Source organism: Sander lucioperca, chromosome 24 (genome assembly GCF_008315115.2).
Source record: "Sander lucioperca isolate FBNREF2018 chromosome 24, SLUC_FBN_1.2, whole genome shotgun sequence".
NCBI lineage: Eukaryota > Metazoa > Chordata > Actinopteri > Perciformes > Percidae > Sander > Sander lucioperca.
This window is the reverse complement of record NC_050196.1, coordinates 9,492,663-9,520,454: the sequence shown is the minus strand read 5'-3', so window position 1 is coordinate 9,520,454 and position 27,792 is coordinate 9,492,663. Positions and strand designations below refer to the sequence as shown.

General features: G+C 42.8%; 1 protein-coding gene across 3 annotated transcripts in view; it reads left to right on the top strand.

The window, feature by feature from the left end:
* pard3ba (par-3 family cell polarity regulator beta a) overlaps window positions 1–27,792 on the top strand; it is a 143,360-nt gene that overhangs the window by 86,793 nt on the left and 28,775 nt on the right. For all 3 annotated transcript variants that reach the window (XM_035998616.1, XM_031291945.2, XM_035998617.1), the window contains 4 exons: window positions 678–879; window positions 17,821–17,931; window positions 18,891–19,154; window positions 27,288–27,399. In XM_035998616.1, the coding sequence (XP_035854509.1) occupies window positions 678–879; window positions 17,821–17,931; window positions 18,891–19,154; window positions 27,288–27,399 (689 nt within the window). The remainder of the gene's footprint in view (window positions 1–677; window positions 880–17,820; window positions 17,932–18,890; window positions 19,155–27,287; window positions 27,400–27,792) is intronic.

Here is a 27,792-nt window from a genome sequence, read left to right as displayed (position 1 = left end):
AACTTTATATCTTACAGCAGCATATTTTTTAAGCTCTACCTGGTGAACTCACAGACATGTGTGTGTGTGTGTGTGTGTGTGTGTGTGTGTGTGTGTGTGTGTATGTGTGTGTGTGCGTGTGTGTGTGCGTCCGTGTGTGTGATTACTGAGGAAATGATCCTCTGTGTTAGCTGAAATGTGCGACAGAATGTTGACTAATGATCTTTGGAAAAGAGTGTGAAAAATAACCCGTCTGCAGTTGTATTAGAGGAGAAGTCTGACTTCCACAGCGTTTGGCGCAGAATGACAGTTATAAAAGTTATATTTTCTGTCTTTAGCAGGTCACCCAAATCTGTGTTCTGATACTTTATACATAAAACCACAAATGACAATCACTGTAACGACTGTTGGACCCACTTAGGTTGGCTTTCATGTAGGTGTAGGGGAAAATTCAACTGGTATAACTGCTCCTAGTTGTCATCCAGGTGCAGAGACTTGCCTCTGGCCAGCCCCCTTCACTGGGAGAAAGACTACCTCATAAAGGACTAACTAGCTTTACTGAACAGATGCCTCAACAGCACAGTGAAACGTACATGCATACTGATTGAAATGATTCATGTGATACATGCAGCTGCATTTATGAGCATGTCTTCCAGCTGTGTGCGTCCATTGCAACCTCTGCCCTTCGCCCTCCTCAGACATGTCAGAGGAGAGCTCGGGCCCTGAAACGCCCGTCAGCGGCTCCTCTCGCCAGGACCTGGACGCAGAGGACGGCAAGACGAAGAAGAAGAAAACTAAAGGGAAGAAGAAAGAGAAAAAGAGCAAAGGGAAGAAGAAAACAGAAGATTCTGTGGATGATCCGGAGAAGAAGACCAAAAAGAAAGGATTTAGCATCTTGAGGTAGGAAATCTGGATATCCTTTAATACTTTAACCTCCATGTAAGTCATGAGTCACGTAGTTTTTTACTTTAAACAACATATGTGGGGAAAAGCAGTTCCACAGACTGCCATGACGGTACCTTGATTCTCTAAATTTTAAAAGGCCGGCTGCCAAACTAGAAACATGTGAGCTGAAACAGAGCAGGTAACGAGGCTTGTGCTTCGTCACTACTCCAAAACCCCAAGGTCTTCCTGGAGGATCAACAACGCAGTGATTACTTTTGTTTTCAAACTGAACAGATTTTCAGCTGAGACTTGGTGCTATTGGCTATTTTACTTTGCTGTGCTGGTGTGGCACAGATTGTTCAGGTTGTGAAGGTAGGGGTGGCAGTAGCTCAGTCCGTAGGGAGTCCACAATCAACTGTACCAAAGTACAGAGTGTGGATTGGTAGCTGGAGATATGCCAGTTCACCTCCTGGGCACTGCCAGGTGCTCTTGAGCAAGGCAAGGTACCCCCCCCCCCCCACCACTGGGGATCAATAAACAGTATAAATTATAAGAAAATTTAATTATAAATTAAATTATAACAAAATATCTGATGCATCGCCCCTGTACTGTAAACCGTACAATTTAGGTTTTTATGTAGGAATCGATGGAAAACAGCAGCACCCTGCCCTAGTTTCCCCCTGGTTAAATTTCAACAAATTACCCACAGAGCCCAGCAGGATTATGGGAAGTTGGATTATTGGATATGAACACAACCTTCGCTGTAATGGAGGGTATCCATTATCTCTCAATCCAAGTAAAGTCCCGCCGACACTGTACCAACCCAAGCCGCTTGTCACCCCCTTTATCAACGTGTCCCCATCGTGATTGTGGCGGTCCAATCCTCCAACAGCAATCCTTATCTATTGGCAGTGACACGGTGTGGTCAGTGTATCACTGCACTTCCAACACTTGAGATTCAATTAGGCTGTGGCGAGAGATAGCGCAGGCTGAGCGTTGGCCTACAGATGGCAGATAAGAATCCAATCGGCCACAGTGTCAAGGGCGGTAATGGAAGAGATGTTCACATGGTTAGGCTGGCGGTGGAGAGTAGGGCAAGATGAAGGACACACACTCAGAGAGCCAGAGTTCCATACAGGAACACATGTCAGAAAGGTTGCAGTTGAGTGTAAACCCAACTAAAATCCTGTCCAGCTTGCGCTGTATTTACCCAATGAAATGTACTTTACTTTCTCTTTGTTGTGAATAGTTCCCTCTATTACACACATCAAGCTTCTGCTGTTTCTCTGCAGCAGAATGTGTAGCAGCTGACACTGCTAGCTGTGTGACAGATTGTGTTTATATGTTTGGAAGGTAATCTCTGCATCTATACTCCACAAGCATACAGGACCATTTCCTTTTTTTTTTCCTTGTGTCTCATTTCATATGTTGGAGCTGGGATTTCTGTTTCTGTGTTCTTTCTGTTTATACTCTCTTTCCATCTCCCTCTTTTGGTCATGCCTACTCTTACTTATGAAAGAGTTAGTAGCTCGTACAATGAAGGAAGGAATCAAAGGCAATTAGTTAAACAGTTGTCTTTATTAAGGCTGCCCTCTAAAGATTGATGTGGCAGTCACGGAGCCGTCAATTCAAACCTCATGTTGTCATTCGGAGCATCAGACCTTTTTTTATTGCTGGGTCATTTTACACATACATGTAGCAACCACTGATGCGCAGTAACGCGTTAGAAGTAACGCGTTACTGTAATCCGATTACTTTTTTCAAGTAACGAGTAAAGTAAGGGATTACAATTGCAAAAACAGTAATTAGATTACTGTTACTTCCCCGTAAGCAGGCTGCGTTACTGCGTTACTTAACCGTGATTTTGTTTCGTGAGACCGTGCGCCGCGACGTCAGTGGTAAACACCGAAATGTGTAGTGTTGAAGAAGAGACAACATGGAGCACGGGAGAGAGCAGGACCATGCATGCAGCGTTTAATGCTTGGACGTACCGACATTACTTTGAGTTTGACTCGGTTAAAGGTGACAAAAACATCAGCGTCCGCTGTACACTCTGTGTGGGAAGAAAACTTTTATCTACAGCGAAAAATTCCACTTCAAATCTGAGCAAGCACCTAGCAAGCCGGCACAGGAATGTGAAACTCACTGAAAAAAAAACCTGAACCCCCAACTGACATGACCGCTGCGGCTACATCCAATTCCACTGGGCAAACCTCCGAGGGCCCCTCTCCTGCTAAACAGGTGAAAATAGACTTAAAAGCGACAGGACTTAGTGTCGCTGAACTGAAGAAGCTCGTCGCTGGCTATATTGTCGAGGACATGCTGCCAATTTCCACTGTTTTATTCAGGTCGTGCATCATAGTTTTGAAAAGTAACTTAACTAGTAAAGTAACTAATTACTTTTGAAAATAAGTAATCCGTAAAGTAACTGGATTACTTTCTTGGAGAAGTAATCAGTAACTAATTACTATTTCCAAGTAACTTGACCAACACTGGTAGCAACACAGTTTAAGTGTAAATTACCTCACTGTAATGCTAACTGTGAGGGAAATAGGGAAAGTGGGCTCCATAGTGAGAGATTTATGATTGGGATGCACGAATTTTGATTTCCTTTTGACTGTGTGGAAGTCTGATGTTTTCACATCACGGACGATCATGTTAGATGCCAGTAAAGCGTGAGTCTTACAGGTAAAAGGTGAGACTTTAGGCATTGTAGGAGCCTAGTGTGTGGCAGCGGCTCTGCAACTGCTCTGGACTGTAGAGTATGAATAATACAGCATTTCTCATCATTCTAGGTGACGTGTATTAGTGAAAATGCACCGGATATAAGGTTGACTATTATTTCAAACCTGTTTTTATAACCAAAAGCTTGAACAACCTTACTAAATAAAATGAAGAAGCCCCCGCACTTTAAGTCAACTTGGAAATCACAGCCCTAGTCTTTATCCCATGCTTGCTTTTATGCATGTTATGTGAATGCTGGCACACCAATGCATGTAGTTACACAGACATACAAACACACACACACACACACACACACACACACCATTCTCGTTTTTCTCGTTCTCATCCTTTTGAATTGGCAACAATAGCCAGAAACACTCAAATCCAGCCCACTGTTCAGGCTGAGTGCTTTTCTAACTCAACAATAGAACAGTCTTGTATGAAAAGCTTCCCGATTGTTGCACCACCACCATCATACTAGCCTTTCTCTCCCTGGCCTTTATCTGGCCGACTTGATCGTTATTGAACTTGAAATATGACTTAATTAGCTGGAGTATTGCACGGTTCAATCTAATCGCAGCTCTCAAATGTTATTGTACTCCAATGGCAGCATTAGGAAAAGGCCAAATTATAAACATATGACCTCAATTTACCTCCGCAATGGAAGTGTGCACAACAGCAGCTAGCACAACAAATGTTGGAAGTCGGCCCTGTCCTTTCATCAGCAGCCATAAATATTTAGTTTAGCTGCGCTAGTATTTGAAGAACAAGTTGTTTTTGGCGGCAGTATGTTGCCAACAGCTGGGTGTAAGGTGACCTCTGGAGATCACATTTGTCGTGGCAGCATTTGTTTTTCTGCTAAATCCATGTTATTATATGATCACTTCCTAACTCTACATACAGTGTGTCCTATCTCTGCAGAACTGGTGTGAGTCTCACACCTGCTGGCATCATGGAAGTGCTTCAATTAAATGTCAACAATTAGGGAAGGCTGATGTAGGAGGGAGATATAAAAGGTTGAAAGGTTCCGACACCCATACTCTTTGGTCCAATTAATATTGAACTAGCTACACTTATCCAGCTGTCATTACAAAGGACTCTAATTGGCCTTATCGGGGTGCAATCATCTGTGATGGTCAGATGTGATTCAGAGTATATTTAATATTATCATCTGTTGAATTTTAGTGGAATTGTATCATGATGATATGATTGTATTACAGAGCTGGGCGATATGGAGAAAACCAAATATGATATTTTTGGACCAAACACCTCGATATCGATACTGTAGGGTTGACTTTTGGTGCTTTCACAAAATATTTACACAATGAGATTTTTGACAAATACTCATCAGTAATGTGGATATCATGACTACGTGGGTGAAGGCAAATAATGAAACAGCTAGAACAGTCTGGTAAATTCAGAGAATGACATCACTTTACTGTACTGCAGCCTTTAAAATCAGGAAAAGACAACACTTCTGCCATATTACGATATAATGATATCCAAAATCTAAGACGATATCTAATCTTGTGTCACGATATCGATATATAATCGATATATTGCCCAGCCCTATTGTATTATGTTATTGTTTTACATAACACACATTCTTCATGCTGCGACTTGAGACAAGTTTTTTTTTTTCAAAAAGACTGTAATTAAGTAGCTGTAATTAAAACCTTTAACGAAGTTTTTGTTGTATGCATGTGAAGAGTTTGTTGTGCTGTAATGCATACTAGTTAAACACAGTTCATTGCATTGAAAATAAATGAAAAAATAAACTGGATTATTTTATATGTGATTTTGTTTGCATTTGCCACATTGTGTCGTGCCACATGTATCGATGGTGGGATAAAAACATTCAATGTTAGTGCTCATAGTGATTCAAAAGATGCTTAGCAAAGACTTATATTTTACCATATACGTAGAGTTAGATGCCCTCAGATGTGGCTTCTGCTTGTTTTCATCTCCCCGTTCGCATCCTGTCTCCCTGATTGCTAAATAAGCCAAGACAAATGGCAGTGCCCTTCAGACCTTCCTCTGTAGAGGTTGACTGCCTCTCTCGTCTGTATTCAGCAGACAGCAGTGAAGTCTTTGCCTATAACGTAGCCTCGGGGGCTGCGCCACTGACAGGCCGCAGAAAGACAGTGGAACTCAGCCTGCACTGCTGTTTTCTCTCACATCTGCACACTCCAATAGAACAAAGAGGATAACCTGGTCAGGGGTTTCAGATGTCTTCATCAAACAAGGATATTTACATTCCACTTTCTTATTTTAATAAAAACCTTTGCCAACAATATTTTTTCAGAAAGTAAAGGCTAGGGTTCCATGTGCTCTAGTCTATACCACATATTTGCACAAGTTTTTCATCTTTGGGAAGTTGTTCGTGGCATCAATTCTAGTGTGCACGGCTTATGCTTGAGCTCCTACTTGTTTTTGTGTGAGGATTAGACATATTATGGTTTGATCCAACATGACTAAATCAGGAGGTCAGGGTTTGAAGGATAAAGCTTGTGACTAACATCATCTTGTGTCATCAAGCGAGCGTCGCTCCCAAGTGACATTCTGCTGAATGGCGAAGCTGTGTGTATTTGTACGTTCTGCATGTGACTCCATTTGCATCTTGAGTGGGTGTCAACCAATCACTGGCTGTGTCATTGCTCAACTGCCCCACCAGCCCTGCTGGGCACTGACACATCCCGTCTGTCTCCACATCCCGTCACTCACTCAGTCAGTCAGTCAGGATCAATGTTTAGCTGTCGCTATCAGCACACGTCCCGCTGTGACAGCGCCCCTCCGCCAATTTAAGGGACATGAAAGCCTGGCGTTTTGATCCGTTGTTTACAAATCCACATACAACATGATATATCCTCTTCTCCCCCACACTTCTCTGTTTGCGGCGCTGAAGAAATCCGACAGGGATGCAAGCCAATTAGCGCCGTCCGTTCCGCTCTTATCCTATCGCAGAGCAGCAGGATGTGCAGTGGTGGGCTGTACTCTACAGAACCAAAGGCTTGTTGTCAAACTGCATGATGATTTCTGATGGATTACTGCTGTCATTGTGCACTCCTCATTCCCTTTCCTTAAGCCCTTGCTCCCTTCCTCTTTTTGTATCATGACTTTACTTCCTTCCTTCCCGACCTTCCCTTTTTCTTTCTGTCCTTCGTAACTTCCCTGTGCCATCTTTCTTGTCATCTCTTGGCTCTATGCTTGAGTGTTTCTTTCCCAATTCATCTCTCTGTTTCCTTGACTGAACTATTGATTTAACCAGGCTACATTAGACAAAATGAGCTCTCAAGTCCCACTTGAATTCACACAAGTTTGTGATTATCTCTGATTAAATGTGCTAATATGAGCTCTGTGAGGTCCCAGAGACCTCCTGCCAATTAAACAAGCACAAGGCTTTGTCTTTGTGAAGTATCTGTCGTCGGTGCTCTTTCTTTTCTTTGTCTGCTTTGTTATAATTACCCAGTTATTGTCCTGTTTATTCTAAACAAACCAAAGTATCATTTCCTGTGCTTCAGAGAACATCCCAGAAAAAGAGCGCTAGTGGGTGTTTATAACTGCAAATGTAAAAGCTTTAGCTGGCTGTAGCACTAATCACTGTTTTGTTGGCAATATGGAGTACAGAAACAGATCTTAACAGATTCACAGATTGTGACTTTAAACACATAAGAACAGCAAAGGAAAGGAAGGAAGGATAGAGGTAGACAACTATTGGAATGGGCCCTGGTTGTCAAAAGTGTTGGTAGGCATACCAAAATCCCTCTGACATGTTTGTGTGGGTGTCTTAGCGGTGACTCTAAGCTGTGATAGGGCTAAATTGGAGGTGCATTACCTAATCCCACCGTTGGTTAATGCGCTGCTAGTGGATGTCTTTGATCCACCATCTCATCTGGCATTTAAGGGCCGTTAGCTGCGCTGAAATGGAATATGGAGTGGACGCTTCAAGGGAGTATTTATTAGTGTTAGTATTCTCTTTTGTAAAATATGCATAAGGCCATACATTTTGCACACAGGACAAATCTCCTGTGGAAAAGCATTATCGCTCACTCTCACTTCTCTATTCATCTCTTTATATTTCCATAAATAACATATGTGAAAGCCACAAATCACTTTCATTGCAACACTTGACATGTACGGTGCACACTGCCGAGGCACACTAATCAGGGCTGCCTTAAATACATGTTCCTAGGGAAGGAAAAGCCTTGCAGACTATAGTCACACACTCGTACATGTTGTGTATGTTGGCCAGAGGTTGGAATGATTGAAATGGAGAAGCAATCATGCAAATCCCACCGAGGGTTAATGTCACCTCTCTTATCTGCTGTTGGCTTTAACCTGCAAATAGCGGAACCGAGAGCTGGGTATCTGTGTGAATATACATTAAATACACCGTGTGAATCATATGTTCTTTGTGTTTGTAAATTTTTTCTTATTCAAGATCAGTCCTTGTTTTTTGAAGCCATTATGGCTCTCAAGCTTATCTGCCATTACAATTCCTAATGCAGTTTTCCCACCAAACCTCTTAACCCCCGAAACTCACAGCAAGCAGTGAATCACCCTTCCTAGAGAGAAAGCAGTCTTACAATAACAGCTATTTCTGTTTTCCTTTTTATAATTCTGATTTGTGCACAATTTTCTCTCCGCGAGACTCCCGCCGCCCTTAATATAAAAAAGCTGCCAAGTATTTTTTCCAGTCGTTGAAAATGAGCTTTTTCGCAAAGCAGAAGCAGCTTCCTATACCCTCTATTGAGGCATAATTCTAATTTACAACTTTGCCATGGAGGCAAACAGACACGGGCGCTATCACCGTCGGCAGCCGCCGGGAAAAAAAAACAAATTAACTTTTTTCCCTCTGTTTCTACCCTCCATCCAGCGCGATGGGCAGCTTTCCTGAAATGATGTGCGGGTTTATTGGTGTTGATGTGAGCTGTCAGTCAAATATCAGAGGGTTGGGGAATTGACAGTGGAGATGATGAGGAAATCCTCATGCATATATATCAGCTGATAAAGGGACAGTCACAACAGGCCTTCTCACCTTCTTTCCACCTCTCCCCCGTCTTTTGTCGCTCTCTACATCACTCACGCCTTCTCACACGAAAGGCTTTTATGTTTCTTGTCTTTCATGCCCTGGCTACACCTGCCTCCCTTTCCTCTTCTTCAGCCACACCGTTTGGCACAGAGCTGTCTCTTATTTACTGCAGGCAAGGGAGAGGAGGGCTAAGGCAGGGATGCCGACTCACTCTTCTGCAGTTTGACCGTGACGTGGCTCCACTGGAGCAGTTGAAGAATTAATTGCTTTATTCATGGGCTTCAAACAACTTGTTTACCTCCTTCTTCCCAGGAAGTTTTGGGAACTATACTCTTTAATTATACACTCTCTTGTCTAACTTCTTTAATCAGCCACCTTATCTATTATGTATCAGTTTGCCTAATGCTACAATACTGATTTAAATCCTCCGTTATGTAAGGAGCAATCTTCAGAAAGCTAACCACTCGCTAATGTGCTCTAGAGTTTTGCCAGTAGCTGTCACATTTTTCAAATGGCAGAGATCTCATTTGGAAATGAACATTTTTATTTCTACCGGTAACGTCTGTGACTCATCCAACTGAGGAACATGATACCCACATTTGTATAGTGAATTATTGCCCATAAGGTAATTGTCAAACGAGATGGTGAGCTGAGACTTCCATTTGTGTTGATCAGTTTCGCGATCCATCAATTCCTATCGAGTTATGACATTTGAATTGACCCCGAGGGAGGGACGCTTTGAAGTGCAGACACATTCGTATCGGCCAGACAGCTCAGCGGCATTTCGGCAGCCGACTGCCCATCACTCACCGGCCAATTAAAGGTATTCATGTGGCCACAGGAAGCAGGACATGACCAATTAGCATTCAATCTGACGTACCCCATGCACACACATACACTCAAAGCACGGGGCGCCAGGAAGCGATTCCACCTCCAATGGCGGTTATGTCCCATACAGTCATCTTCATGCCATGAGTGATGGATGGACTTCCTCTGTCATTTAATGTCTGCTAATGACACGCACATGCAAGAACACACACACACAACCTCCCTCTCTACTTGTGTTTTTCCTTGCCTCCTCACGTACCTACCACTGAAACACGCAGAGAGCGTGACCTCAGCTTTCCAGACGGAGAAGGTTAAGTGTTTCTTGTCTGAGGATGTGCGGAGGGCCCGAGGAGCCAAGAGTCTAACCTTTCCCAGTCTGCCAATGGCTGTCATCTGGAGTCACGGTGACCTAGCCTTTCCCCCAGCCTCCAGCTGGGAAAATGTTAAGGATTTTGAAAAAGCATTACAGAGTTCACAGATTTTTCAGCATTGCCAACACTATGCAGCTAAATCTATTCAAATATTTGTTCACTCACATTAAAACCCTAATCTTGCACTCAATTCTAAACTATTGAACATTAATTAAAATGCATGTACGCACTTTTTTTTGGGGGGGGGGCTGTATATACTCACACACAGACAACATAACCAAACCACCCTCCACAGTGGCAGGGTGTGGGAAAGAAGCGTGGAGCCCAGTGGTCTCGTTAAATATTAATGGCCTCCCTGACAGAAGTGGGGAGGGAAGAGAAAAGACGAGACAAATTGCCGGTGTCAAGCACGATTTTTGTGTGGAATTGCTAAAATATGACACGAATCAGAATGCAAACAATTAAAGGGGAAGCCCATATTTCACCAGGCGGCCCATGGACGGCGCAGCACTCCAGCAACTGAGCAAAAAAACTCTCCCTCCCCATCCTTTGCTTTCCGCCCTGCTCCACTCTCGGTTTTCCTTCCCTCTCTCGCTCTCTCTTTTTTCTCACTATTTGTTTCCTTTTTCTTCCCTTTCTTTCCCTTTTTTATGTCTCTGTACCTCCTCCATTCCTTGATCTCAATTTTCCTCCCTTTCTCTTTATTCTCCCTCCCCTCTTCCCTTTTTTTACTACCCTTTTCCCTCTTAACTTTTCGGTTGTCTATCATGCATTCCCCACATTCTCTTTTATCTCTTCATCCTCCTCCCTTCCTAGCCTTGCTCCTCCTTTCTCTAACTCTCCTTTCTCCTCAAGTCCTCATCCCTCCCTTTTCCTGTCCCTCTTTTCTCCTTCCTTCTTTCTTCCTGCCTCCTTCTCTTTCTCTTCTTTTTATTTCCTTCCTTTCCCTGTGTCCTTCCCTATACCCTCCTTTCTTGGCACATCCTTCCCTTTCCCCTCTCTTCCCTCCACCTTTCTCTCAGAACCAGTACTCGGGGGACTGGCCAGGCGTTGATTAAAAAGAGCTTCCCATATCTGCGTTCTGTTCCCCTGAGAACAACCTGCTGTGTCTTTATACCTGTCTGTCTGCCTCCTCCAGGTGTAAATTAGAGTCACTTAAAAAAGAAATTAAAATGGTTCCTCCCCTTCTGACCATGTTATATTTGCCTATGCTTCTTCGGCAAGGTATTGCGAATCTTCTCATGCACCCGTGTGTCTGAGTTAACACGGCTGCAAGAATTAGATATCAAAATAAGAACTAACAGATGAATCCTGCACTCGCATCTCCCTCCCTACATTATTAATACGTTCTTAGTGAAACTTTTTCAACTGCGATTAGCATCGGGTGGATCTTTTTGAGCTGCAGTTTTATCTTTTTTTTTTTTTTTTTTTTGTCCTATTGCTGCTAAGGTCATTAATGGAAGCGTATTTTGGGCCAAATTGCTGGTATGCGGTGCAGGGCATATGGAGAGGAAAGCCGATAAATAGATTTAATTATGCCCAGTGGGGAAAACTCGGGACCTGCTGGCTGTTTTTTTTATTATTGAGCAGAGATGGGGCTTTGTGCAGAGAGGCCAGGATTGGCTGATGGTGCTGTCAATCACTAGAGCGCTTTCAGTGGCCTGGCTTGACCTTGTTGTTGGGGACTGTCTACTTGTAGCCTGATCCTCAGTTCCACCCGGAAACCACACCAATTTTAAAGAGCGCTTGTTGTCTATTTGTTGCCGCCAATGTCATTCTGTCTATTTCAAGCCCGGGAAATATTTTCCGACTAGTCTCACCGTGAAGCAGTGCCGCGTTGCCAGAACAGGAGAAGGAGGCTCCGTGTTACATCACAGCTCTCTATAGTGTTAATCTCTCTCTCTCTCTCTCTCTCTCTCTCTCTCTCTCTCTCTCTCTCTCTCTCTCTCTCTCTCGCTGTGTCTCCCGTTTCTCTCTGCTCCTCGGTTTGTTTCTCTTTCACCCTCCCTCTATCCGTCTCTCCCTTTTTTCTCTTTCCTGCAAACTCCACTGAGATATGTGCACTCCTCTCCAAATACATACAGAGCAATCTAATTACTGCGATAACATTTCTGCTTGGCTGATTAACTGTTCTCCCTGTGCCTCTGAACGCAGCTGCATTGCTTCTATATATTCCTAAGCTTCTTATTCCTCCCCAGCCGAGCTGCACTTTCACGGGAGCTTTGGCTCACCCATCCATCTCTCTTCTTTTCTCTCACTTCTTTTTTTCTCTTTTTTCTTATTCTTAGTGTCTCTCGTTTATTCTCCAAGGCAGATCGGCTATTTAGCCTGCTTACACTTTTTCTGGCTCGCTCATTTAATTCCTTTTTTCTTACCTACTTTTCTTCTTTTTCAGCCTTTCTCTTGCTTTCTTCTCTCTCTCTCTCTCTCTCTCTCTCTCTCTCTCTCTCTCTCTCTCTCTCACCCACTCTGCTTTTTTTTGCCTCTGTATCTTACTTTCATTCATTCTCCAAGACAAATAGGATATTTGGCCAGTTTTCTCACTTGCTCTGAGCTATTTGCCGCCGCCTTCTTTTTCCTGAGAACACATAGAGCATGTTGCCAAAAGTCTTGGTGTTCTGTTTGATAGTGATTTAAGCTCCGAGCAGCATACCATGAGGCTTGTCCAATCTGTTTTTTATCACATTGAAAAAAAATTATTTTTTTTTTAAATAAAATGCATGTCAAGTTTTAGACTCCAAGACTATCTTGCATGCTTATATCTCCTCGGGGAGGTTACTATAGGGTTAACATTAAGATCATGGCAGAAGAAGCTACAGCAGTACCCATGAACACGGAGGTAAAAAGCAAGTATATCAGCGCTGTAACCTAAACTAAAAGGTGTAACCACATCACACCTGTTTTAGCCTTCCAGTAGGATTTAGGTTAGATTTTTAAGATCTACTCATTATTTTTAAGGCTCTTCACTTACAGCCACTTACTTCTTCTAAGCTTTTCTTCCATATGAGACTGCATGTAGCTTAGGAGATCTTCGGCCAGAGGTCTTTTGGCTGTTTGAGTGTCTTACTTGATTTTACCTGAGTTTACTTATTTTCAATACTTTATCATTATCCGTTTTCTCAGCACTTTGTTTCCACCTGGTTTCTGCACAGTAGTCTACAAATACAGAATATTAGTCTTGTATATTTTACTTCCTTTCTCTTCTTCTGAAGTTTTCTATCTTCCTTGCTCCGTCCTCTTGTCCTTTCCTCTCTTTTCACGGAAGGATGCTAAACCAGCTTCTTTGAACCCCTCTGCTGTGGAGTGGTGTGTTTCAGTTGTGTCGCGCTTTAGCGTGTGTCGCGCTTTAGCGGTGTGTGTGTGTGTGTGTGTGTGTGTGTGTGTGTGTGTGTTCTTGTTTAACTATATTCGTGGGGTCCAAAAACCGGGAGTCCAGTATACTTGTGGGGTCCAGACAGCTTTGTGGGGCCAAAATGCTGGACCCCACAAGGTTAAAGGGCTGTTTGAGGGTTGGGTTAAGGTTAGGCATTTAGTTGTGATGGTTAGGGTAAGGGGCTAGGGAATGCATTATGTCAATGATGGGTCCCCACAAAGATAGTGCCACGCACTATGTGTGTGTGTGTGTGTGTGTGTGTGTGTGTGTGTGTGTGTGTCTGTTTGTGCGTGCGTGCGTGCGTGCATGCATGCACCTCACCTCAAACACTGTATGGCAAGGTGTTCATGAGTTTCATCAAGTCTGCGAGCGTGTGAGCTCACATACGTGATTCACACATACACACACGTCAATTAAATCCCCTTCCTAAAAACATGACTTCCACACACACACACACACACACACACACACACACACAGTGCCAAACAGCGTTCTCACGTCCCTCGTTATGCTTGGCGATAACCAACCCAACCACCCACTGACTCCCTGCTGCACCAGATAGGAAAGCTTATTAAGACTACGCACACTCAACTCACACTGCACATCGTCAGAGTTGTTGTCACAATTGCAGAAAGCAGAGCACCCCTAATGCTGAGAGCGGAAGCAAAGAGATGATTTCTTGAAAGATTTATAGAGAAAAGGCCGCCGTCACGCTGTTCAGTCTGCAGAGAGGAGTTTAGGAGTTTAGTTTGTGGCTGTAGAAATCCGTTTGTTAAGAAAATGATGTGTAATAGTTAAGTTAGTCTAATAAAGTGAGCTCTTCCTCCCTCCCTGGAGGGCTAATTGCACGGGTCAGGTTGGTGACATCAGCACACTGGTTAGCTGTGATCTCCATGTTACATATAAAGCCTCATTAGAGCACGGCTAACTGAGCGCATGCACACCGGCCCCCACCTCTCCGCCTATTCTACAGTAATGAGAATGACAGTAACTGCAGTAATTACGGTCAGTCCAGTTTCTTACCAGCCGTTTGCTTTGCAGCGAGTTTCCGGTGCGACTGGCTGGCTGTCCAAATCAGGGTGTTGATTTTGTAAAGTGCCGTAGTCGTCGTCTATGATGGCTGACTTCCGTTTTTCAAATGGACGTTTTACAAATTAGTTTCAACAGCTTTCTTCGAAAATGGATGACAGCAACGATATACATATTATAATAGTATGATTATTTAGTGGAAAAATCATGCTTTTTTTTTTAGCATTTCCTTGTGAATTTTAATTATTCTTCAAAAAGGAGCTATAACTACTATATCCCCAATATACTTTATGCATAGTGGCAAATATACCAGCAGGAACTCTCTTTCCCAGAGTTCAATGCAAACTGAACAGTCCAGCGTCGTCTCCTCTCAGGATGCCGGGCTCTCAGAGGTGACGGCGTGGCAAGGGCAGGAGTCGGCGGGCTAATGATGACAGCGACACACTAATAATGGTTCCCAGTAGCTCCTGTGACAGTGGGGAGTGTATTAAATGGGACTCCAGAGCAGCCTGACTCACCCGGACCCCCTACCACCTCCTAATGAGAGTTTGATGGAGTGGTTGTATAGGTAGATAATGCTAAGTTAATGAGATGTCCTACTCCATGAGACTGTTTGCAGTTCCCTACAGAGTTGCTGTGTGTGTGTGTGTGTGTGTGTTGCCTGTGTTGATGTATATTGCTGTCTGCTTGAGTGTGTGTGGCTGCTTACCTGCGTTTGTGAGCAAAATATTGGTTTCCAGATTGCGGTGTATGGGTGTGAGTTACTTCGGTTTATAGAGCTGTCTGTAGATGTGTGATTTTGTGTGTGTGTGTGTGTGCGCATTTGCTCTCCTCCGCTTCTGCATACAGTAGAGTTCTGTCATTTTTTTTTTTTTTTTTTAATCCAGCAGAAGTTGAGCACTCGACAGGAAATTAACTGTCAGATTTTTGATAGTGACAGAGCAGAAAAGACAGAATTAATAAATGAAACAAAGAACAGAGAGCAAGCACTGAAAAATAGAATAGACCAGGAGAGAGAAAAGGAAAGCAATGAGACATCGTTAACAAACAGTTGGCTCACCACAGTGGGAAAAGCTGGGAGTTTTGACGATGAAGAAGGGATTAGGTAATGGGATAGCGGGGGTAACCACCTCCCTCATGGCAGGTACATGTCTCTAATTGGGAGTCCCACACCCATTCTGCACCCTCCTCTTTCCTTCCATCTTCCTAGACAATGCAGTGAGAACAAGAGGCTTTACTAATTAATGCAGATATAATGATGGTTCCAACTGTGGACAACTCTGCCCCCTTTGAATGTTGATTAAGGTGCTGTGTGTGTGTGTGTGTGTGTGTGTGGGGGGGGGGGGGTTTTGGATAATCATACATTTACGTGTAATATAATTATATGTCTATTGATGCATACTAAGATGAATGGTGCTGATATTTCTTTTTATACAATACTGCATTCTATATGCTATATCACTAAGGTAATTGGCAGTCTGCTTTTGGCTCCTGCATAATGTGGGAGTGCTTAGAAAATTAAAATAGTTCCAAGAAAGAAAAAAGAATGTGCAGGGGGAAAAAAGACGCTGCGGCAGCGCCCACAGGGAAGGGAGGCGGAAAGACATTACAGCAACAAGGGCTTAGTACCAGTCACCTGAAGACAACATTAAGATTAAACAGGGAAGTTGCAGATGTCAGATTTAAACCTCCTAAAATGGCTCAGGATGAAACTGTAATGGATGCCAGTTTTTCCTATTTTGCCCTTGAAGATCACTGGAAGTTAGTACTACTCAGCATGTGATTGTATACTTGTATAATGTGTTCTGTGGCATAGAGGAGCTATGTCAAGTCTGAAAAAATACACTATTGCCGTGCATTTTGGGAAGTGTAGTGTAGGAAGACTAGGGGCATAAAATTGGGATATCTTTTTTCTTCTTTTCTTTATTTCTTATCTGTCTCTCACGAGTTCCCCAACTTTATGGCAAAGCAATACGAATTGTCTGAAGTGCCCCTTTAAATTATCAGAACACACTGTAAACATCATACAGACTGAAGCAGGGATGTGCCCTTCCAGGATGTGAACGTGATAAAAATAATTCTGGCGAGAAGGGTAGTGTGGTGTAGAAGACATTTAATGTGAGTGTTTTATTGAGCGTCATACAGAAGTAGGGTCACCCTAACAGGTGCAACACAACTGACATGTCAATCAAGCACATGTCTTTACATGAGAGGGGGTCTAATGTTAGGTGCAAACGTGTGTGTGTGTAGATCATGAATGTTTAAGAGCTTTGAGTGAAAGTGAGTGTGTAAAATGCTTAGACGGGGCCTCCTAAACATAGGACATACAAACATAAAGTGACTGTTGTGCCTTCTTCACAGCAAAACATAAGCAATGTGAATGTCTGCCGTGCTGCTGGCAGTGGTGAAACACACAGGTAAAAGTGAAGGGAGTAGATTAGCTCAAAACAGCCCTAATTGGTTTGCAGGATGGTGACAGGCCAACGTGGCATCCCTGTCCAAGGTTTCACTGCGGCTGTGATGCTGTTGCTCTTGGCCAGGCCAGCAGATTACCATTCAGGCCACGTATCTGCCTGTAGCAGTGATGAGAAGTGTCTCGCTGTTAATGAGATAAACACAGACATTAGATTGGCTCAGCAGGAGCTCTAAAGGGAAGGAGAGGGCGAGAGGAAAAGAAGAAGTAGGTTGGTGGGTGAGACGGAGGAGGCAAGAGACCGAGAGAGGGAGCTTAGTGAGAAAGGAGATGAGAGAGGGTGAGAAAGATGATGTGAAGGAGAGATAGAAGAATATGAAACATTAGAGGAAAAGGCTTGGTTAATTTATCTAAAGTGTGAAGCAGAGCTTCATTATAACTCAAACAGAGGTGACGAGTACATTTTGCCTTTAAAATGAGAGAATAAGAGCTCCGGAATGATGATGATGGCCGTTATGGCAAAGTTGATAAGAAAAACATAGCACGCTGTGGTGTAACTGCTATTTTATTGGACAAAATGTTAAAGTCTTCATGCTCCATATGCTGTGTGACAACTATTCCCCTTTTTCATGCACACACACACACACACACACACACACACACCCACCCACCCACCCACACACACACACACACACACACACACACACACACACACACACACACACTGGATTGTCAGTGCCTGCTGTGACATTATAACCATATCTATCATTAAGCAGTCTTTTTTCAGGCAAAGCCACTAATGAAACGCACATGAGTAAGAATGAGTTTGCCTAGCACTGTGCATGAGTGTATCATCAGTTGGAAATGTGATGCAAGGTGGTGTGTGTGTTGTGTTGTGTTTGCATGTTGTGTGAGTAAAAGAGCCTCTTTCATCGACTGGTGCAAGCCTGGTTGCCTGAGTGAAGTTTATTGTTTCATCATAAAAGTCTCCAAAAAGATTCTATTAGAGCACATAAACTGTACTTCCAAAATAAAAGCACCGTTGGCAAAGGTTTTAAGATTATTAAGATGGAAAAGGAAGTTGCAGGGGCACAACCGCAATACACAATTCCCTTATGACAGAATCCTTCAGGCCATTTAAAACTTACCTTGTTGCATCTGTGTCCCTTTTTTTTGTGTTGTCCAGGTTTGGTAAGAAGAAAGACGACAAGAGCAAAGATGCTGCCAAAGCCTCCAAAAGCAAACTGGAGGCCCTAAGTGAAGAGGAGCTGGACAAGATTCCTGACCAAAGAGACAGGTATGAATCAGACCTGGGTAGAATACGTGTATGAGTTGGTTTTTCACAGTTTAGAATGTCAAAGGAGAGGGTTTTACAACACAGGAAAGTGCTGAAAGAGCAAGAAAGTTCAGTCGTTGTCAGGGTTAATATAGTTAAACCAAAACCAAAATGAAAATAAGCAGTGAACAATATTTTTAGTAAACTGAAACTAAATAAAAACTAAGACATTCAAAGAAAAACTAAACTTAAAACTATATTGCTAGTATAAAAAAAAAATAAAATAAAATAAATGAACGTAAAACATTTCAGTTTTAGTTTTTTAGCTATAATACAAACTGTATCACCACTGGGAAAAAAGGAGACAGCATGAATTTCCGTCAACTCTCGTGACATTGAACCACAGAAATTGAAAGAACTTGACATGAAATGGTGCTGTGCTGTAATTAATTCACATCGGACTCTAAAGTAGCGCAAAGATTCAACATTAAACATCGTGGCTATTCTGCATCCATGTATTTTGTATGTATACGGTATGTAGCTACATACTTCTGAGACATTATACCTGGCCCTAACAAAAACAAACTAAAACTACTGTAAAAAAAAAAAAAAAAAAATATATATATATATATATATATATATATATAAAGACTAAAACTAAACCTTTCTGAAAAAATGAAACTAAACTAAAACTAGCAAACACACTAACTAAACTGAAATCGAAAAGTCAAAAATTTAAATTTAAAAATCTAATTGAAAACTATTGTAGCCTTGGTCGTAGTACGCTGTTGGGATTGACACCCTACCGGACAATCTGTGAATGCCGATCCCGATGCAGCAACGTGCTGGTCCTCCAAAACAGCTGCTCAGTTCAGTGTAGCACAGCTGTCTCCCATACCACCCTACTCATTCTGAAGTGAAGAATGCATGTATTGGTATCGTCCCCATGTGTAACTGCCTCCTCCCCTCCTGTCCGACAGCTACAATCCGCGTTACGCCGAGATCCACTCCGGCCACTTCACCCCCGACGTAGAAGACGATGACAGCGACCCCAACTACGCCCGCATCAACAACTTCCGACAGCCGCCCTCGCCCCAGTCGTTCATCAGTCGCACGCCCTCCCCTGCAGCGCTGTCAAACCCGCTTCAGGCCTCCTCAGAGGAGCTGGATGGGCTCTACGCCAAGGTTAACAAGTCCAGACCGCCGCCTGCTCTACAGAACCAGCATCAAACCCAGGCAGACAGGTAAGGAAGGGGCTCGCTCATTTTTCTATACTCACGAGGACCCAACTTCTTCCGGTTGTAATACACAAGTGTTTGTTTTTCAATGTGTGTGTAGCATTCGCATCTGCAGTTCTGGGTAGATACAGAAAGTTGTGTGGGTACAGTAGGTGTGTACACTAGAGCTGGGCAATATATTGATATTATATCGATATTGTGATATGAGACTAGATATCGTCTTAGATTTTGGATGGCATAAGTGTTGTCTTTTCCTGGTTTTAAAGGCTACATTACAGTAAAGTGATGTCATTTTCTGAACTTACCAGACTGTTCAACTGTAACTGTTCTATTATTTGCCTTTACCTACTTAGTCATTATAGCCACATTACTGATGATTATTTATCAAAAATATCATTGAGTAAATATTTTGTGAAAGCACCAATAGTCAACAATATTGTTGCGGTATCGATATTGAGGTATTTGGTCAAAAATATCGTGATATTTGATTTTCTCCATATCGCCCAGCCCTAGTGTACACATGTGGTCACAGACCATGGCTTGACCGGCAGGACTAAAATATTTGGACATTTCTGCATTCATGCGCTGCCAAGCTGGAAAATGCATAAAACACGCACCCACACACATTTACACAGTACCGCCACGCATGATTTATCTAACTCTTCTGTTGTGTTTGCATTCATTTTGACTTTAATAATCTTTAAAATCTCTAAAGACAAAACTTGATAATTCACTTTCTTCACAATATTCATAGCAAGAACTGGTAAGTATTACTCTGTATGCATGGTTCTTTCCTTTTAAGAATTTACTAAAGGCTCAGGCAGGAGTCCCAGCCCAACTATAGGATATACGTTTTGTAGAGTATAAATAGTTTATCCTTGGCAGATGCAATCACCAGTGGCCACCTCTTGATACAGATACAAATGCAAAATAAATAAGTCTGGAATAACTCGAGGTCCTCATGGATACCATATGATGAATAATGTATATAAGTGTGTACACCGTGAAGTTAGAAAGGGATAGGACAGTGACACATTTGTAACGTGTTGTGCATTGATTTTGAAATAACAAAATGACTATGAGGGTCCTGAGTGCCAACTCAGCTTTAATTTAAGGGTGTTAGGATCCACATCACATTACAGTGAAGGAAATGCAGTCGTCTGTAGACTTAGCCCCTTAATTTTACCAGACAAAACTCAGTCATTTGTAATATTTAGTGCAAATCCTTTGCTGTTAATAACTTTCTAAAGCCTTCAACAGACAGACATCAGACACTTCTTCACTGCTGATGCTCTGCCAGGCCTGTACTGCCACACATGCTTAGTTGGACAGTCTTGGCCCAGTCAAGAACATTATGTTTGGCCATAAAACCCTCCTTGGTTGCCTTGTCTGTATGTATGACATCATTGTCTTGCTGCATAGGCCTGCACTGTCAACCTAGTGCGGATGTGAACACCCTTAAAACTAAGAGTTGGAATTTACAGTTAATGTGCTGGTTTGGTTTTACGGGCAAATATAATGACAAAATTAGCCCCAGTGTTCAGTGTAAAGTGGTTAATGCTTGCAGAAAGACAGTGCTTATCAGTGTTGCCAGTACTCTGATATTATGTATTATTACTGCCAAACTTTTTGAAACCTCCGAGTTTAACTTGCAGCCAGTTTTGTGCGTGAGAGAGAAAGAGAAAGGAGTAAATCTAGAGAGGATTCTAATGCAAATTTATCATTTCCCGTATGAAATAATACAGGCTACATTAAAACTTCCCTCAACTTAAACTCTCTGACAGAAATTACTATTGACTTGCAAATCAAAGACTAAGCCCCAGACACCCAATCTCATCCAGAAAAAAGAGAGGATACAGAGAGAGAGGGGTTGGACGTGGAAAGGAGACAGATGGGAATGGAAAGAAGTGACAGACGGAGGGACAGAGAGAAAAGAGAAAGCAGGGGGAAGGAGTGTAGAGAAAGAGGGAAGAAAGACAGAGCCAAAATGGAGACACAGAAAATGCGTTAGATAGGCATAGTAAATTCGAGAGGGAAGAAGTGACAGAGGAGAGGGTGCAGACAAAAGAGGAGGAGGGATAATTAGCCACAGTCTAGCAGCCTGACAGATCTGTTAGACCACTTTAGCTCTCATCCACTAGTGGTGGGTACTTCATTACCAGCCTGGTTTCTCCCTTTCTCCCTCACTTTCTCTCTGTCACTGTGTCTCTTACACTCTCAGTGTGTCACTTGTCCATTCTCCCTTCCCTGTTTTGCTTACAATATATATTAGATAGCATTAGCATGATGGATGAGGAGCCTTACTTTGGCAGGTTAACTCTGTATGTGAGGGAGTCTCCAGAGACGAAGAAAGAAAGACATGTTATTTTTTAGAAACTCAAATAGTTGAATGAAATTGTGGCCGTCACAAAAAGGTATTTTTAAATACCGTAGCTGGCCATGTCCGATGACCTCAAATGTATTCCATGGCCACACCCATTCACATTACGCATCCACGCTCACACATTGCCCCCTCATCGCCGGCTATTTCCATTCCCGTTCCGCCACCTGCGGCTTGGTTGCTCATTCACAGAGTCGGTACATCTGTTAAAACACAGACGCAGTTCGCTATGAGGTTGGAACCCACCACGCCTTTTTATTCCCACAGACACACAGATATACACACACATGGTCAGAAATAGGCGCACACACAGCCACCCACATGTAATATGTCTGTGAGGAAGCCCAGTGTAACCTAGCAACAATGCTGTGTGTGGTCCAGTGCGTTTTATACCAGTGTGTGTGTGTGTGTGTGTATATATATATATATATATATATATATATATATATATATATATATATATATATATATATATATATATATATATATATATATATATATATATATAAGTTGAAGTGCAAACAAGCCTACTTCCAGGGTACCTTATTTTCCCACAAAGAAGTCCTTGACAGTTGTAGCATGCACAATTTGTATTGTTTCCAAGGGAACAACATGTCTGGTTTCTTTCATCTTTTACATTACACAGTTTTAATGATGCTGAGTGAAAAATGTGCTCATTATACACGTGGGACATCCTTAATGCTAAAATAGCTTTATCCAAATGTGTTTGAAGGTAAATGTGCATGCCTCTGCATCCACTATGTTTGCATAGTTTTGCCAACTGAGACATGTTAGTCCCCCTCCCCTCCTCTCCTGTCAAGGCCCTCAACAGCGGACTCCAGCGCTGTCTCCCTAATTTACTGTCGGACATTTTCATTAGGCCTTCAATGGCAGGTGTGTGCCGTGATAGGCGTCACATTTGATTAGCGCTATGCTAGAGGCTGACCTGTGGAGAAAAAAGGTTAGCTATGCTTGTCAAATTTTATTAGCCAGAAGGCACTCTTTGTAGCCGGAGCAAGAAACCAGGAGTTGACATGAAAGAGGAGTGAGAAAAAGAGAGAGGCCAAAGCGAAGAGATGTAAGGATGAGAGAGGTGTGTTGTAAAAATGCACCCTTGTGCTAAGAAAAGTAGGTTGAAGGTGAGCGTGTAAGCGAAGACAAGTAAATGACACATCAGAGAGCATGCTACCAGATTTCTACTATGGTTCAAGCAGTGGCACGACGCACGACAACTACATGCCGCTAAGTTTACCTGACACTGTGACAAAGACCAATCCTCAAACCACTTTCGACAGGCTTGACTAATTGTCACAACATTTTTTCGAAAGAAGCTACAAGGTCTTTTGGATGTACATTTGTCGGCTCCTGTAACATGTCCTGAATAGTGTTGGTTGTCTTCCCTGCTTCCTTTTTCTCCCGGCCATTTTAGTGCGACACAGAAGACATGTTTTATTCCCCTATAGAGAGACAAGGTGTGAAGCAAACAGCCTGCAAAGCTGATATTATATAAGGAGGCTTCCCATTAAGGCAGACGCAGAAATTCACTATTTCTGTATCTCACACAGAAAATACATTCTCTTGCTTTCTGTTGTGGATTTAGTTGTTAGGCAACACCTGCCTGAGGAAGAGCTGAAACAGAAAGGATATGTTGTTCACTCGAACACAACACATCATTAGTGGAGACGGCACATTAAGTCATTCTAGTCTTCTATTCCCTTTTAAAGCATCTTTTACTGGAGCTCTATCTTAGCAATTAAAATGTTTCTTTTTGCATTCAAGCTGCTTCCAGCTTTTCTTTTGTCCATGGTCACTTACACAGAGGAAACTGACTGTTGCTGGAAGCTAGTGCTAGATTGTGAGTTAATCAAGTTTCATTTTTATGGCTGTGCACTTAACAGAATGCATATACATGGTGAGTACTGTGTCTGGTAGATTAGATGCCAGTGAGAACAGTTGGGGCTCTTGAGGTTGTTTGTCTGCAAAAGTATGTTTCTGAGTTTGAAAGATGAGGGCATTATACTGTGGGTTGCAGTATGGGAAATGTAGGAACTAGTGGTTTTGAAGCTTTACAAATTCTATGGACTGGAAGACAGGGTATCTCAGCTTTTGATTCATTGATTTTGATAACATTATCCGTTACAAAAATTGCAAGACCAATTCTGATTTGGTTAGGTATACAAATACTGATACTGATTTGGTTAGGTATACAAATACTGATTTGGTTTGGTATACTAATAGGCCATACTAGTTTTTCCCATAGCTAACTGAGACCCAGAGTTACAGGTTTCAGACTTAAAATAACATAACAGTTATTTTAGTAACATCTGCAGTTCAGATAGTATAAAAAGGTGCATTTCTTTATGTTTATGTTTTCCCATCACTTCCAGTTTGACGCTCCACTGAGTTTCTGTCCGACTCTATTCCCAATGCTACACCAGGAAACCAAATATTGACCGCGCGCTTTGATGTATGCTTACCTCCAGCATGCACGCAGCAAAGAAAAAGCTGCCTGCCTGAGCTTTTTTTCCCCCCAGTGTGTTGTGTTTAAATCAGCTGGCTGCAGCAAGAAGAAGTCGCCATACCAGCCGGCGGCGTTGCACACTTCCTAATTAGTCGGCCCCCACACTGGCTAACACCACGGGATAGTTTCTTTTCTCACACACTCTCTCCTGCACGCTTTCATATAGCGGACGGTTTTGTTGTCACTCCAGTTCCCCTGCTCTTTCTCTCACTCTTTTCCAAGTTTCCCATCCCTGTGTTTTTCTAGCTGTTTGGTTTTGCTCTCATTCTGTCTTCTGATGCATCTTTCATTTCATGCTCCTGTGTCTTATCTTCTCCCTCTCTCCCTTCAGTCTCCATCCTCCTCAGATCAACCTGCATAGTCAGATACTCTAAAATATGGATGAAATATGATACTTGAAGGGAAAACCCGTCCAAGCTATTTCTGTGGTTGAGCTAATAAAGCAAAATAAGACTTGATGTATTGATTAGTTGTGTGTCTATTTACCTCTCAGACACCGATGCCCTTGTGAACTTACTAGACCTGTGTACGGCACATATACAAACATTTGTGTAAGGAAAAAGACAGAAAATCAGGACAGAGTCCTGGTTCCATACACAATCTGGCAAAAACATTAATTCTGCTTTATTACAATCTGCCTTGGTGTTCTCTCCCAAGTACGTTTAGCTAACCTGGGGGGTTGTCTACAACCTGCAAGCTCTTGATCTCAAATCAAACTGCTCTATTGAGAAAATTGTATATCACCAAAGCTTAGATCTGTTGTGTTTTTTTGCAGACAGGCAATCAGCAGCAGTTATTAGCTGCTGATGACAACAGGGGAGACTACCTGTCTCCCTACACACACACACACACACACACACACACACACACACACACACACACACACACACAGGACAGGACAGGACAAATGTTTTTGCTTATACAGACACATATACACATCCCTCTCTCCCGCCTCTGTCACTGTTTGGAAAGCAGCCTGCTGAATTGTCAACCCATCAAACTGGTACTCAAACGTCAAAGCCCTCCCCCACCCACCCCTCTCTAATGTTTTATCCAGAATCAGTCTCTGTCTTCAGCTGTTAATATGATAATATTTGGTGTTGTCAGTGATGGAGGCCGCGGCATAATGAGATAATTACAGCGTTGTTTCATTGGGAGAGCGACACGCACGCTCAATCAAAATGGCAGCCCTAATTACGGGCCCAGGGATTGGCTAATGGGTTCGGTGGAAGAGGGGTGGCGTGAAAAAAAGAAAGTAAATCTTAACTTGTCTCTGTGTGGGCATTCTCTGAAGGTCTGTTGTTTGTTTGTGTGTGGAGAGGGGTAAGTAAGAGTAATAAAAAAGGAAGTAATAAGTGAATAAATAAATAATACAAGAGATTATGTGTGAATATGTTAACAGCAAGGTTGTCTGCAGGACGCAGCCCTTTTGGGGGCGGGGGTACAGAGATTAGTATTGATTAGCTGTGTGTTGATACCAACCATTATACCAATCTCAAGAAGCAACAATAAGCACGACTGAATGCCGCCTCAGATATCCATCTTTATGAAGAAGAAGCATCTTGGCTGAGTGTTTCATAGCAGCACGGAAACTTTTAGAAAGTTCTCTCCTCATGGCAGCAGGATTGAGTTTTGTGTCCTGAGCGCTTGCAATGAGAGTACACAAACTTAAGTTTGTGTCGAATAATAGCGACACAACATACTGCCACGGAAGTGTGTGCGACTCAGCCTTCTGTCCCCTCTGGGTTGCATAGAAGGCTGCATGAAATCAGGATACATAAACACAGGCACAAACGCACAGTGTGTTCCACATACTAAATCACAAGGATTAACTACACAGAAATACACACTTTTATACATTCCTGAGGTTGTCTTCACACCCAAACATACACTCAGAGCCTCAGCCAGATTTTTCTAATTAAAGGCAGGGTCACAAGAGAGACTTAAATACATACTGTAAGCTATGTACTTCACTAATGAACCTCTCTATCTGCTCTGTGTCTCTCACCCTCTCACCTTCTCTCTCTCTCTCTCTCTCTCTCTCCCTCTCTCCCTCCATTTCGGTCAATATTTGCCTGCGGGTCAGACCATTAGAATGTACGGCACAACGGCCGTTTGATGAAGGCTGCGTGGGTGTTGTGTGTCGGACAAAGGGCTTCCTTGTGTTTTGCTGTTCAGGGTATTTGAGTTTTACAGATGCAGAGGAAGGGTGAAGAGTTTGTTTGTTTATCCTTGTGTTACTTTTCTTTTCTTTTTTGAATATTTTGATACAGTGTGTATCTCCTGAGGACGAAATAGCAAGCGAACAGCATATCAGTGTCAATATGAGATACCTGTTTCCAATGCAGCCAGTAAACACAGATAAACGACAGCACTATGTCGTTCTCTGGTAGCACATCCTGAAGGATTGTGCTCACTCGAGCACACCATTTATGTCTGTCCTTTTGTGTGTGTGTGTGTGCGTGTGTGTGCGTGTGTGTGTGTGTGTGTGTGTGTGTGTGTGTGTGTGTGTGTGTGTGTGCGTGTGTGCGTGCGTGCGCGTGCGTGCGTGCGTGCGTTTATGTGTGCGTGTGTTTGTGTGCTCGGCTCTGTACTCTCAGGTGCGTGTAGCTTATCTAACATAAAGGTCCAGTGAGCATGATGATGTTTCTCTTTAAGTTTTGTCCCCATTCTGTCCTGAGTTCTTATCTCTTCACTGGCAGTCACCGGCATTTTTTTCCCTTCTTTTTTTTTATTGTTTCACTTTCTTGCCAAGGTCAGGTTCAGCAGGCTCATTTAGATGTTGACTTGTCATCGGTCTGTCTGTAAATCCATCGAGTAAAGCAGCTGCATTGGTCTATGTGACTTTAAAGTGAAAAGCACATCCATCAAAGGTTGTTCTACTGTTTTTTTGCTTTATTTTTTTCCACCTTGGTTTTATCTGTCAGCTGTAGAAAGTTCAGTTCAGGCACTGATGTCTTCTCAGAGGCAGTGCTTTCTGGATATTATCTGTCTGCCCGTCAGTCTTCCTGTGCTTTCAGGGGTTGTCACTGCAAAGCAAAAAATTTAATAATACAGGTGGATTTAAGAAAGGATGAACGTGGCTTTTTCTTCCCTTTTTAATTCCCAGCTGCGGTGAAAATGAAACCGTTTATCATGGAATTAGTTGTTGTTGATGTGAACCCTGTCTATATAACAGCTTTTCTCCAAACACCACCTATCCGGCATTATTAACGCCTGTCTGTCTGTCTCTCCGCAGCGATCAGCGTCTCCAGGGGCAGCGTAGGGAGTACCAGCAGGCCCGAGCCGCTCCGGGCTACGACGAGCTGGACGCCGCACGACGCAGAGTCCTGGAGAACGACCCACACCGGGTGAGTGTGCATGCCTGTGGGTGTGTGTAGCCTAGCAATGGCAAACAGTTTTTTTAATACCAGGAAATAAGTTTGCAGTGAGAGCTTTTTTGCTTCTTGCCCCAGACATCCATCCAAACACCATGGAATGACAGCAAGACATACACCCATACTGGGCAGTAGTTTAAAAAGACTGAAATGTTAAATGTGTCTCCAGAGCACCCCAGTGTTCCTGTGAGCCCAGCTTGTTTTCCCCTGTGCCTTTCTCAGGCTATTTTCAGCTCTCTTGTTAACATTTTGAGATGCTGTGTGCCACCGAGGCGGCGCCCGCTCTCCTCCTCATTTAGTTTATGGAGAGATCTATTAGACCGGTGACATTTCCATCCACCCTTTCCTTTAGCGCTATACCCCAAC